General features: G+C 43.2%; 1 protein-coding gene and 1 pseudogene across 3 annotated transcripts in view; one reads left to right on the forward strand and one right to left on the reverse strand.

Moving 5' to 3' along the window:
* MANBA (mannosidase beta) overlaps window positions 1-14,715 on the reverse strand; it is an 85,140-nt gene that overhangs the window by 17,426 nt on the left and 52,999 nt on the right. For all 3 annotated transcript variants that reach the window (XR_009558117.1, XR_009558116.1, XM_060278477.1), the window contains exons 7-9: window positions 12,909-13,019; window positions 5,635-5,786; window positions 3,988-4,105 (exon numbers count right to left, since the gene is read on the reverse strand). Coding sequence is in view for 1 of the 3 variants with exons in the window: in XM_060278477.1 (XP_060134460.1) it covers window positions 3,988-4,105; window positions 5,635-5,786; window positions 12,909-13,019 (381 nt within the window). In the remaining 2 variants the exon portion in view is untranslated. The remainder of the gene's footprint in view (window positions 1-3,987; window positions 4,106-5,634; window positions 5,787-12,908; window positions 13,020-14,715) is intronic.
* LOC118083375 (cytochrome b-c1 complex subunit 6, mitochondrial-like) lies at window positions 8,721-9,095 on the forward strand (annotated as a pseudogene).

The raw sequence follows: 14,715 nt of genomic DNA on the forward strand, positions 1-14,715 counted from the left end.
AATGACCTCATCTAACTGTTTCAAACATGGGAAGCTTTTAGCCTCAAACAGCATTGAGGAAGGGGTATTCACACATGACATCTTCCTACCACCCACTCACAGGACTCCTGGGCCTTTTGGCAGCGAAATGGCAGGCAGAAAATCAACCCATACATCTCCTCCCAGCATGGAGATTCAGTAAGTAGGAGGAGAAGCTTCCCCTGCTAAATTTCAACCTGCCAAAATAAAAATAATTTTTATTTTGGGTTTTTCTTTCTAGCTTTCCTTCACTCTTCTATACAAAATGAATAAGAATCATTTAAGAATAAGGCTATGAAATGGGACACAAGAAGTAATTTTATGATCTCTAGCTAAGATTTGGAAATAGTAAGAGTTAATTATTAATAAGGACTGTAAGAAGGGGAAGTGAAGAAATTTGAAGAAATAAGATTTGATAACATTGTCATTTTTGTTTTTTGTATTTTTGTATTTCTTTTTTAATTTTTTCTTTTTTCTTTTTCTTTTTTTCCTCTATGTAAAATTCAATAAAATTATTTCCAAAAAAAAATTCCACCTGCCCTGCAGTTGCTAAAGGCACAGACTTGTCTCTCCCTAGAAAGGTATCAGAAAGGGGTCATGTGGCGTTTTTTTTACTACAGCAAAGTTCTGTTTCCAGAAGGGTTTTGCTATATGGAGGGGTGGATATGTCTTTGAAAGAGCAAGCCAAATCACTGGACTTGGATGAGATCCAACAGCAAAAAAATATATCAAGCTTTACCTGTTTACATCTTTAATCAGAACTTGGAAAGGTGAGCTTATAGGCTTTTATATATCTCAAGGTTATGTAGGAATTATTTCTTTGCCGTTTGAAGCAGGTGTCCCCCTCCTAGCCATGTACACAACCTCCTAAAAAAATGTTCCTCTGGGCCTGAAACTTTCTGCAGCTGGTCTCAAGCCAAAACTGATTTTTAAGTGCTACCTGCCTTCCTGAAGCAAGAATGATTTAGAATAATATTAAAGTACAAGTGGTCTCTGACACCAGGACTCCTTTTTTAAAGTGTCTGGAGCTGTAACAGCTCAAGGGTAGAAAGGAACAACTGCAGTTACCATTTATGAACTACACTGGTTCTAATAAAATACTGTAATGTTCTTTAGAACAGCCTTGGTCATTGTGGTATTCCAGAGGCCAAAACTCCCATCAGCCCCCAGCCCCCAAGTCAGTGATGGCTGGGACTGAAGGGAGTTGCAGTCCAAAACATTTGGAGAGCACCCGGTTGATGAAGGGGGCTTCGGACACAGATATTGCATGAGAAGTGAGTCGCTGGGTGGGGCTGAGCCACTACGCTAGTTTCCCAGCAGGTAAGGAAACCACTGCTGTCACAGCTAGTGGTTCCACCCTACCCAGGGAGTCGCTTCTGCGTGACACAGGACCAACAGGAAGCAAAAATGCCTCACGCTTTTTGCTCGCCCACTTTCTTTTCCTTTCCTCTTTGGACAAAATTGGTGAGGGAGGGATTACATTTCCCGTAACAAGGAGGGTGTACAAACTGCTATGTGAGGTAGTTCTCTATGTTGCACAATTCTGTGTCCAGGGCAGCTGTCTACCAGTTCCATCTGGTACGCAGGCTGAGACCCCACCTGCCTGCAGACTGTCTCGCCAGGGCAGTGCATGCGCTGGTTATTTCCCGCTTGAACTACTGCAATGCGCTCCACATGGGGCTACCTTTGAAGCTGACCCAGAAACTACAACTCATCCAGAATGAGCAGCTAGACTGGTGGCTGGGAGTGTCTGCCGAGACCACATAACTCCGGTCCTGAAAGACCTACATTGGCTCCCAGTACATTTCTGAGCACAATTCAAAGTGTTGGTGCTGACTTTTAAAGTCCTAAACAGCCTCGACCCAGTATACCTGAAGGAGCGTCTCCACCCCCATTGTTCAGCCCAGACCCTGAGGTCCAGCGCCGAGGGCCTTCTGTCGGTTCCCTCACTGCGAAAAGTGAAGCTACAGGGAACCTGGCAGAGTGCCTTCTCGGTAGTGGCGCCCGCCCTGTGGAACGCCCCCCCCCCCATTAGATGTCAAGGAAATAAACAACTATTGTATCTGACTTTTAGAATACATCTGAAGGTAGCCTTGTTTAGGGAAGTTTTTAATGTTTGAAGTTTTATCGCTTTATTATTATTATTTTCTGTTAGGAGACACCCAGAGTGGCTGGGGAAACCCAGCCAGATGGGTGGGGTATAAATAATAAATTATTATTATTATTATTATTATTACTATGAGGTGGAGGTGTGCAGTCTTTCTCACATGAGTGTCTACAGCAGAAGAAACACACTTATGCTTCCCACTTCCTTTTCCTCATCACAACATCCAAAACTGCTCTAACAGACCCTCCCTGTGTCCCTATTTTCTGGGGACAGTCCCAGATTTAAAGAAGCTGTCCTGGTTTCTGATTTGATCCCAGATTGCCCCCTTTTTCCTTAGGATGCCCCTATTTTAATTAAAAAAAGAAATGTTATGTAAACCCCGAACCAAGAAGATAACATCTGAAGGCAGCCCTGAATAGGTGAGGTTTCCCCATGCTTAATGTTTTGTTGTGTTTTTATATATGTTGGAAGGCACCCAGAGTGGTTGGGGAAGCCCAGTCAGATGGGCGGGTTATAAATAATAGAACGTCCCCATTTTCATCGGAGAAATGTTAGAGGGTGTGCTGTAAGTTAACAAGGTCTCACTGGACGCGCATGGAAGAAAGAATCACAAGTCCTACCTTTCCCCTAGGCTTACCTAGAGGAAGAAATCAAGACAGAGAGTTGTCTCTATACTGAGGGATGCCTGCTCTCTGCATCCGTGGTGGGGGGTGGGGTTTACATAACCTTTTGACAAGGCCCATTTGGGGGCAAAGCAGTTAATTTGATTTAGTTTCCCTTTCTTTTTTGTTTACTGCTAGGAGTTGCTAATTCTGTCCAAACAGGAACAAGAAGAAAGCATGCCTTGGTCCTAATCAAGTTTTCAACCTTGTTCTAGTGTTGTCAAATAATAATAATAATAATAATAATAATAATAATAATAATAATAATTTATTTATACCCCACCTATCTGGCTGGGTTTCCCCAGCCACTCTGGGCAGCTTCCAACAGAAAAATAAAATACAGTAATCTATTAAACATTAAAAGCCTCCCTGAAAAGGGCTGCCTTCAGATGTCTTCTAAAAATCTGGTAGCTGTTTTTCTCTTTAACATCTGATGGGAGGGCGTTCCACAGGGCGGGCGCCACCACCGAGAAGGCCCTCTGCCTGGTTCCCTGCAACTTGGCTTCTCGCAACAAGGGAACTGCCAGAAAGCCCTCGGTGGCCGGGCAGAACGATGGGGGTGGAGACACTCCTTTGGGTATACAGTACAGTGGTACCTCGGTTTATGAACACAATTGGTTCCGGAAGTCTGTTCATAAACTGAAGCGTTCATAAACTGAAGCGAACTTTCCCATTGAAAGTAATGGAAAGTGGATTAATCCGTTCCAGACGGTCTGCGGAGTAACCGTTCATAAACTGAAGCGAACTTTTCCATTGAAAGTAATGGAAAGTGGATTAATCCGTTCCAGACGGGTCCGCGAAGTACTTAAACTGAAGCGTTCATAAACTGAAACATGGGTGTAATTAGTTCCGGAAGTCTGTTCATAAACTGAAGCGTTCATAAACTGAAGCGAACTTTCCCATTAAAAGTAATGGAAAGTGAATTAATCCGTTCCAGATGGGTCCGCGGCGTTCATAAACCGAAAATTCATAAACCGAGGTGTTCATAAACCGAGGTTCCACTGTACTGGACCGAGGCCACCTAGGGCTTTAAAGGTCAGCACCAACACTTTGAATTGTGCTACCACAGTATCTAACCCTCAAGGGTTACCACAGTATCTAACCCTCAAGGTTGCAGGTTAATGGGGAAGGGGAAATAAAAAGCTATTTCGTATGTCAGTTTTAAATATTAGGGGTTGCTGAGTATTCTTTTTTCTTTACCATGATTCCCAGTTCATTGCACATTTCATAGAACTGATCTTGCTCATATACGCCTCCTCCCCAAACACGGAGCATATTCATGTTGGCATCAACTGCCGACTGCAAGAGGATCCTTAACCTGTCAAAATACAAGTGGAACTAAAAGTTAAGCAGATCTGCAGTAGGAGCGAGACTGAATTAGTTGCAGAGAGGGCTTAAGGAAACCTAGCCGGACTTCGCTTGAAAGAGTCCAATACTGTAGCAAACTGAAGGGAGCCATTCAGCAGAAGCGGAGTGTGAATATAGCTATATTTTAATTGTGGTGTGAAAGAATCACAGAGTTGTAGAGCTGGAAGGGACCACGGGGGTCATCTATTCCAACCCCCTGCAATGAAGGAATCTTTTGCTCAATGTGGGGCTCAAACCCACGAGATTCAGTGAATCATGCTCTACCAACAGAGCTACCCCAGTGAGGGGTAAACCGCCCCAAGGGCAAGACAGAGAGACTTGGAGGGCCATATCTGGGAGCATCTGCGGGTCTAGACTTTCCTATTCATTCTCAGTGCTCCTAACTTATCATTAGTAACCTTCTCCTCATGGGTTAAGCCAATGTGGAGCTCCATATCAGAGCACCCATGCCATCACAGCTAGATGGGGAAATGGGAGTCAAGGGTGAGTTACAGGGAGGAAGAAACAATGGCATTAGAGGTTTTCAGCCAGCCAGCCCTACCCCACCTTAATCTGAGAAAAAGCCTTCCAACTTTTAGAGCCCATTTAGACATAACAACAATATTGGGGCTGCCTTTTGAATGTTTCCCCATTCAAAAAAAAAAATCCCCTATACCAGGGGCCAGCAAACTTTTTCAGCAGAGGGCAGGTCCACTGTTCCTCAGACCTATGGGGGGGGGGCAGACTATATTTTGAAAAAAAAAATGAACAAATTCCTATGCCCCACAAATAACCCAGAGATGCATTTTAAATAAAAGGACACATTCCACTCATGTAAAAACACGCTGATTCTCGGACTGTCCGTGGGTCAGATTTAGAAGGCAATTGGGCCGCATCCAGCCCCCGGGCCTTAGTTTGGGAACCCCTGCCCTATACTTTCTTTCTTTTTTAAGCATCCTGGAGAAGGCTAAGGTGAACATTTTTGCTTGTTTTCTATGTGAAAGGTTTTTTGTTTTTAATGAATGGTAGAGTATTCAACATGCAACCTCTATACCTGCAGCTTATATAGTCCCCAAAAGGTTGCGTCATAAACTTTACTATTGGATTCTGCTGACTGTATAAAATGGCCATAAAAGTTTACTGACACTCACAGGAAGGCATGTTGTATAGTCCTCTAACAAGCCTATATTCCACATGCCACACCGGGTTGGAGAGAATCCCTTCCTTGAAAATATGCCCATGTTTAGATTTGTCTGCATGTGGATAACTAATATTTGAGGCAGATGGAAAAGCCAAGGGCCTTCTTCCTGGCATGCTAACTGACATGGGATCTCTTCTAAAGGTGCAATCTCCACATCGATTCTCAACTGATATAGTCCTGCAAAAGAGCTGCATTCTCATGGCCAAAATCAGTTCTGCTAAGCCCTACTCCGTATCAGTAGGCAAAAGTAAATTCTTTACATCCACGTGAATGTTTGAAAACCAGTCACCCAAACTCACCTTTCAGAGGTCACTCTGTCCTGAAAAGAATCAGCTGGAATCCAGTTGGAACCCTTCATAAAAATAGGGAGTCCATTGATTCTGAAATAAAAACTCAAACCAGGTGAGCCAGGAATGGGCTCTTCTACAAGTTCTACTGTTCGAAAATAAACCTGGGGAGAAATTAAAATGTGAATAGTTTTACAGCAGTCGCAGACATTAAATAAACCTTTTCCATCAGGATCAGCCAGGAAACCCATATTTTCCTGCATATATTTGCCTTTTTTCTTATATAAAATACGGGGGGGGATGTAACCTGTTTCAAGATTTATGAAAGTGTTTCTTGTGTATTGAGCGAATTTACAGTGGTACCTCTACTTACGAATTTAATACGTTCCGAATGCACATTCGTAAGTTGAAAAAAATTGTAAGTAGAATCCCATAGGAATGCATTGGAAGAAAAAATTCGTAAGTTGAAGCAACCCTATCTAAAAATTCGTAAGTAGAAAAAATCCTATCTAAACTGCATCCAAGATGGCGGACGGAGCGCCATTCGTAAGTAGAAACATTCGTAAGTAGAGTTACCACTGTATTTTAATTTGAGAAAGAGATTGCTGGAAGATTTTAGTGTCTCTTCTCCAAACACACACCCCTCCAACAGACAGCATGTATTAGTGCTGAAAACACCCACACAGTTTGCTTTTGATTACTGAGAGAGAAATTTAATGGAACTACGAGGCTGAACACTGATTGTAATCAAACTCCATTTACAGAAAGAGGCTACACGCACCCAAGGCCAGATTAAAAAGGGGGCTAAGTCTCTTCACTAATTCTGCTTCTGATAGAGATCTGCTTCACTAATTGTGCTGCTGCTTACAGTGGAACGAACAGAAAAACACCTATAACATTGTGCCCATGTCCTGCTTGTGCTCATCCCTTAAACATCTGTCTTCCCCCTGTAAAAATAGGATGCGGCAGAAGACAGGCCTTTCATCTATCTGATGAAGCAAAGCTTTTCTTAAATTCTTACAACAAAGCAGTTAAAGCAAGCTAACTCACAGCAGAACAGAACCTTTTAATTTGGGAACTTTCAAGGAGCAGATGAATGAGTAAGACATGCTTCCATTTCAGTAAGTGAGCTTATATTAGGGCAAGGGGTGCCTTACAAGCTTGGACTACAATTCCCATCATCCCCGGCCACTGGTCCTGCTAGCTAGGGATGATGGAAGTTGTAGTCCAACAACAGCTGGAGACCCAAGTTTGGGAAGCTCTGTTCTACACCAAGGATGGGGAACCTTTGGCTCTCCAGATGTTTGCTATTACACTCCAAATCTCATTATTCTGGGCCATTCATGTTGGCCTGGAGCATCTGGAGGGCCGCAGTTTGGGGATGCCTGTGTTAAGGCTAAATAGGCACAGTCTGCTCAAATAGATTCCTTTCACACTTGATCTCTGTGAAAGCAACACGGTATTAAATTGGGGGCAAGGTGTCCCAGTGAAGTGTTGTGGGTCTTTTAAAGGGCAACGCTGACCCACTTGCTGCAATGTGCCCTTTTCAAAGTGTTTTCTTTGCCTGCCGTGGAAATAGGCTGTCGGGAGACAACTCTCGATAACTAGGCATGCAGCTAAAGCTGGCTCGTGTGCAGAGCTTGAGCTAAAAGCCACACTGCAACCTCAAAAAGCTTTGCTTTCTGGCAAGGTGGCTCTGGAGTCCAGAAAGATATGCAGTAATGTAGGGCTTATCTCCAGTTTACACCGTCTAAAATCCATCGAGCCAAAGGCAGCCTACCAATAACTCAGGAGCTTTCCATTTTTGCTGCCTGCCTAGAACTGCAAAAGAGAGACGAACTGTCAAGCATCTGGGAAACAGTGGTACAATACTGGCGGGTGCTATGTTTGCTATGTACTTCAGAAGTTCTTCCCTGGCTCATCTTGCCTTGGGGGCTACTTGATGTAGAAAAAATAATAATAGGAGGCAAAACAAAGGTGTGCAAAATTGCGCAAGGTGTGAAGAAATTGGATAGGTGGGTGTTTTTCTCCCTCTCTCAGTGCCCAGGGTCGCCCAGCAAAGCTGAACATTGGGAGAATTTAGGACACAGGGGCATAGGAAGGGAGGGGCGATGGGGGTGCTCCACCCCGGGCAACGCGATCCCGAGGGCCCATGAAATGTGCACCACGCCCCTCAGGGTGGCACGCCCCACCCCCAGAACGTGTGCCAGCCCCTCCCCCGCCCCTGGTGCCGGAGCATGAAGCTCTGCCAGTGTTAGGACAGACAAAAGTTAGAGGACTTCTTCACACAGCACATAATTAAACTACGGAATTGACTTCCGCTCTGCTGCCATTAGCGATCGACAGGGGAAACCTTGGTCTCTGAGGTTCCTGCGCTGTTTAGGAGGGGGGGTGCCATTGGGGCGAAGTGGGCCCACCAGAAAAACTCCAGATTGGGCTTTCTGGAGACATGGGAACCAGCAGTGCTCCAAAAATCTCCTTCGCTGCCCGGGAAGCTCGGTAAGAGCCCCGAGAGCAGGCAGAGTGGAGAGGAGTCTTGGGTGTACCGCTACTTACTCAGCACGAAGCTCCAGTGCCGACACTATTTTTGAGCAGCAGAGACCTCCCAAAATTAAAGACTGAACTGTAAGTACATCTGAAATTAAATTTGGAAAGAATTTGACCAGGGGAAGGGATTAAAAAAAAAAACGGAGGTCGATCCCCCACCCCCAACAGAGCGATTGTGAAGCAGCAAGCTTGCCTGCAGCCAAGACGCTAGACAGGAAGCTTTCAATTTCTCCAATAAGCGGACCTAGAATCCTCCCTGTATGCTGCAGGGCAAGGGGAGGCTTTAAAAAGCAAAGAAAACCTGCAAAAATTGAAGATTTAAGTGTGAAATACCCTTCTGCAAGCTGGGAGCCAGCTCCGGGAGGCTTGGATTAGTTTCAATTGTAACGACATAAAGGGAAAGAAAGGAAGCTTGTTACTGTTGCGAACTGTTGAACGCTAGTGTTAAAATTATCAAGATAAAAGGACTGGGAGCTTTTTCTCTTCAGGAATTGGATTTAACAGAGCAGAATAGAGCCAGTCCAGATCAAAACGAATTTGGGATGGGGCAGGATTTCCACCGAGGTTGCGGGTGACCCTTCGGCGTCCTTCTGGGGAAGCAGAGCGAAGCTTGAGGGAGATTTGCGGCAATGGGGTGGCAGGATGAGAAGGCGCTGGAGGGCCGGAGTGGGGACCCCGAGGAGGAGGAGGAAGAAGAAGAGCTTGTGGATCCTTTAACTACTGTCAGGGAGCATTGTGAACAGATTGAGAAATGTGTGAAAGCTTGGGGACGTTTAGAGGAGTGTAATGCTCGAGTGGCATCCAAGTCCCATACAGAGGAGAAGTGTACATGCTAGAGACCATTGTGTGGCTCATAAACTCTTCAGCAAATTGAAATAAATGTTAATATAATCCTGTGTCCTCCTCATGCATAGCTGATGAAAACCTGAGTCTGTTCAGTTTGAGTAAACATGCAGCTCTGCACATGGGATACGAAAGTGAATGCAAATATATGGTAATTCTGGGAGAATTTAAGAGTTGCCATCAGGATACATCTGTTATGTAGAAGATTTGTGGCTGATTAACAAAGTGTTTCTGTAGACTTCTGATATTAAAGATATTTCCTGTAAAAACAAAACAAAACAAATTTGCGATGTAAGAACTAGCACCATCTTGGATCCTGCAGCTCATGTCTTATCTTGTGAAATTTGAGACTTAACATGGAAGAAGACACAACATCGCCATCTGGTTGGGAATACAATGGCATGCAGTATGTTCTGGAACAACTATATGAGACACTGGGTGAACTATAGGAGGCCAGAAAGGAAAGAGTTGGACTTTTTGAACTCTTGAAAAAACATCTGCCACAGGAAGAAGAAAAGGATTTTGAAGGACTTAATCAACCCAACAAAGTTGAAATTCAACAGGAAGCAAAGGATTTGAACCGTGTGCAGCCAGTGAGAGGGGCTACACAGGAACTATGGGGGAAATTAGGGGCTCCTGACGAGAAGATCTGGGAGGATGTTTCCCCAGTGAGAGAGGGGAAGCAAAATCCAGGAAATAAACCAACCATCTGGTGAGATAAACAGGGGAGATATTTGTATGGGAAATTAAAGAAAGGATGGCGGTGGGTATGGATTAAAGAATCAGTCAGACAGCAGTGCATGGTGAGGGAGAGGGGTGGGCTGAATTGGATCAAAGCTGGTGTGGGGTGAGAATATGGGTGAATGTATTAAGTGGATGGATTGAGACGGTCTGGAACTGGAAAGGTATTAATGGAACTTGTCTAGGCATCTGGGGACTGGGCAACCAGGGGAAGGAGGGATGAAAAAGCTTTTATTTGATGTTAAAAGGGATAGTGAAAATAGTAAAGGAAGGAATGGAGTACTTGCGGGGGGAAATTATAGGCTAAAGGGATTAAAAATAAGAAGTTAGTTATGAGATTAATGGTAAAAATAGAATGTTATTAGGAATGATATTGAAATATTCTCCTTTTTAATTTTAATTTTAATTTTATTGTTTAAGTGTGAATAGCTGTATTTGTGGGATTTAAATTAGACTCGGAGAGGGAGGGTCGGGGAAGTCGAAGTTATTAATAAGTCATAAGTATAAGATTTGTTTTTTATATATTTTTGTTTTTCCTTTTTTGCTTTTTTGTTTCTTTTTAATGCTTTTTCTTTTTCAATTTTTTCTCATTTGTATGGTATTTTCTTGTGAATGTTAAGTGTGATCCTTATATGTATCAGAAAATCTTAATAAATATTTTTTTATTTAAAACAATTAAACTACGGAATTTGCTACCACAAGATAGTCACCAACATGGATCACTTTAAAAGGTGATTAGATAAATTAGATAAATGAATGGCCACTACTCAAGATGAGTATAATAGCAACTCCAGTTTCAAAGGCAGTCTATCTGAATACCAGGCTCTGGGGAGTGATGAGCAGAGAGGGCTATTCTCATCATGTCCTGTTTGTGGGCTTCCCATGGGCATCTTGTTGGCCAATGTGTGGAAAAGGATGGTGGAACTAGATAGACCTTTGGTCTGATCCATCACACCGCACAGCTTATGTTCCTAAAGAGGAATACTCCAGTTTTCCTGCTGTTTCCTTTCAAACTTACAACTTCCCCCTTTTTTTAAGTCATTTGCTTTTCTTATCAGCACAAGGTCTTTGGGCATGAAGCCAGGCAGTCTCTTTCAAGAGTTGCTAAAAAAATTCCTATAATCCCAAGATAAAAACTTTTTGTTCAATTGAAATGTGTTTTATTTCAAAAGAAAAAGGATTCATAAAGTGATACGTTGTTTTTTTTTTTAAAGGAAACAATAAGTAGTGCTTTCCATATAGTTAAATACCGATCTGTTCAGATAGGTCTCCAATCTTATTTAGACATATATTATTCCCCAAATAGGGGGACGACGACACATTTTACAGTATAGTCTTTTCTGTTGTTTAAACAACTGCATTCAGAGGTCTTTGGCACTTGGGAGGGAGATACAACTAATACACAAAGTTTCTATTTTTAACAGCAGATGGGAACTGGTTTTTTTCCCTTTTAACTCCACAACAAAGAAAGTTTATTGTTCAGGAAATCATTAACCACCAGCTTCGTTGTATAGTGAAAAAAATATGTGTATGTTATCAACTATGCCTACTGTTAGGAGAGCACAGCATTTCCTGGAACTAAAGCAAAAGAAAAAAGAAAAAAAAAGAGTCAAATACAACAGACTGTTCCACTTTCCTCCCTAAATGAAATAATATACTTATTAATTCTCTCCACTACCAGAGATGAACTGCGCTCATGAATAGAGATTTAAAGTTATCCTGTCACTTGCCATTCCCATGCACCAAAAGGACACCTGTGTTCTGCAAAGTTACAAACTAGGGTGCAAATTAAGTCAGCAAATTATTATTGTTAAAGAATACTAAAGTTGACAAGAGGAGTCTCAAATTTCATCTACTGTATCTAAAGTTTCAATGCATCACAACTAAACACTGATGAGAATTTCCACGGCACAATTTCATATCAAAATCACTGCATTTCTGTTTGCAGATCCGTTTTGCAGATACCAGCTGCTAAGAGTCCGAGGCTCAGAAATGAACTTGAGAATTCGGAAAGCCCAGTTGTAAACGTTTTCCTCTTGAATTTCAAAGTTGCTGTTAATTTGTCTTCAAGTCTGACTGGCAGCGCAGGTGCTACACAGAGAGGACAGCTAGCTGCCAGTAGAAAGGTTTGTGCCATCTTCTGATCATTTAAGACCAGGGCTAATCAGAGTGAGTGGGCAGGAGGGCTGTTTGAGCTGAGCCTCAAGCTCAAAAGGGCCCTCAGATTTAGACACTTACGGGGTTTTGTTTTTGTTTTTTGGCATCTGATATGATTTGCAACCTGCTTTTATGCACATTGGACCAAAATGTGACACACTCTTAAGAAGATAGGAAGAGCCTGCTCCATCAGGCCAGAGGGCCAACTCACCAGGCATCCTGTTCTCACAGTGGCCCAACAAGATGCCTGCAGGAAACCCACAAGTAGGACCCCTCTTGTGATTTCCAGCAAATGCTATTCAGAAACTGAGGAGGCAGAGCACAGCCATCATCGCTAGCAGCTTAGAGCTGCAAATTTAAGCAAATGAGAGATGATATTTAGTAAAAGATTGCATCATCTTAAATAGTCCACAACATTGCACAAAAGATAGATTCTTTTCCTTAATAACTAGAGCATTTGCACAGGGAAAAGAATGCTAGAAAAGCATTTGTTAAAGGGGAAAAATACTAAAATTAAGTCCCACACTTTTTAATGTCTTGTTTTGTTTCCATGTGTCATTTTTTATTTTATTTTTTATGGCTAGTGGACTCAAAAGCTGGAAGTAGCCCAGGATTCTGCAGCTCTCTTCTTAAAAAAAAATATTTTATGGGATGCATGATAACACAGCAAAATTATTGCCATGTCAGATTAGCCTCATAGTTCTTTTCCTCCCTTTTTTTTTAGCCTGGGATCCTCTGGACTTCTGGGAGGGCCGGTTTCGGACCTCATACAAGCATTACAGCCTTCAAGCTTGCTGAAAACCACTTCCATGTGGAGGAGCTCCATGTGAGGGCTGTACTGGCCTGATCACCTAGAGAGCTTCCACCCCAGTGGGTGCTAGGAATGTGCCTTGGTGGCCACTTGGAGCCTCTGGAGAGCTGCTGCCTGCCGTGCCTAGTGTGCTGGACAGACCAATGCATAAACATAAGCTGAGTCCTGTGTTCCAGACTTGACATACCTTAGAAAGCTTCTCAATCTTGCAACCTCCCTCTGCAATGAATGTAGTTGTCATGTTGTACCCAGTCTGGTTCCCATGTCCTCTTGGCCACCAAGTCTCCAGTGCTGCAGCCTTTTTTCCCCAAAAAAAGAAAAGCAGAAAATGAAATTTAAATTTAAAGAGTTCAGAAAAGATTATGTTGATAGCGCGAAGCGGTTAAGCATAGATGCGACTTTTTGGTTGCCCATAGAAGGCCAAATCAGGGGGGGAAATGGCCGCCGGCAGGAGAAAATAACGGAGAAAAACAGGAGACGAAGTGATACGGGGGACCACCAGGAAAAGGTAAGTAAAAACGGGGGTTTCCCGGGGAAAACGGGGTACTTGGCAGCTATGGTAAGCTGCAATGATACCAGTGTCGGGGGGGGGGCCCTCTGTCCAATGCATCGGCCATAAGTGGTCTGCACCATGGAGTTATAAAAGATGTTCTTCCCACATTATTCTTCCCAGCACCCACCCAAGCTATGTAAAGCAATACAATGCTCAGATTCAGGACAAGCAGTTTGCCCTGACCTTGAGCCCTCTAGCATGTTAGGGAAAGAGTTCTAGGCTGGGGGGAGGTGTGTGCTCTTCAAGCCCCAAACAATGTAGGGAGCAGGGAGCAGGGAGCAAGGAGCATGGCTGAAGATACACTGCAACACATTATTGTTAGTTCCCGCTACTGTCACCATCGGCAATCATTTACAGAGCATTTTTAGCATGAAAATTGCACTTTGTTATGTGGGTCACTGTTCCGGGCATGCTGTGCAAAAGGCATTTTACTTGCAAAGCTCCCATTCATTTCAGTGGGTCATTTTCAATGGGGCTTGAACAGATGTTCCCAGGAGTGCATCCAGAAGCAATATACTGTATCTGAACCTTTCACAAGGGAATCAGCCCCACCCTGTTTTATTAGCATACTACACGATTCTATAAAAACGACGGTTGAGTTTTCACAATTTGGTTGTCTTTCTGCTGCTCCAGTTCTATCTACATAAAATAAGCCGCTTAGTTTTAGACAGCAGTGATAGCTCACTGCTCGTGTAAAATAAATGCTGGTGCACAATTTTCGTCAATTACTGGGTACAGACAAATGTCTAAAAGGTAATAAGGGTGCACAAACATCAAAACAGATGGATCAGTGTTGGACATGTTAATGCATCAAGTGAGCATTTCACAAAGAGAAAGCAAGTACAGAGGAAACCATTAAACAATATGATTTGTCATGCCTGTTACCAAGGCATGATTACATAGCTGAGCCCCTAATGTTCCACCTTTCATTCTCTGGAATTACTTCCAACGGCAGCATGCAAAATGCCCATGAATTCCTAGCGCAGGGAACGAAGCATTATTAATATGCATCTTCCACTGTGCTATGTGAAATGCAGAATAGCTTTAGAAGCAAAGGCACTGCGGGAGGGTATTCATTGGCTGGTAGTGATGTCATATCCCCACTCACCCATTTGCTATTTCTTAGCTGGAAAACACTATGTGCACTCAATTTTGGTGGGGGGTGGGGTGGGAATTACACATTTTTAAGAAGGCTGCAGTCAGCTCTCACAGCCTCGGCTTTGAAACACTGCCCAGAGATGACTTTTGCAGCTTCAAGAGTACATTTCCTATTGTTTTAATACACAGAACGCAATCCAACAATATAAATTAGGGACTCGAGGCTGCCTTCAGTCCACAAACACACACACACACACCTCTTGATTGCTTTCTAATCAGGATGCAAGAACATGCGGTCAGCAAAGATAATCTGCTGTGGGGCAGGCAAGCTGAAAAATACATA

The sequence above is a fragment of the Zootoca vivipara genome, chromosome 9, assembly GCF_963506605.1.
Source record: "Zootoca vivipara chromosome 9, rZooViv1.1, whole genome shotgun sequence".
Classification (NCBI taxonomy): Eukaryota; Metazoa; Chordata; class Lepidosauria; order Squamata; family Lacertidae; genus Zootoca; species Zootoca vivipara.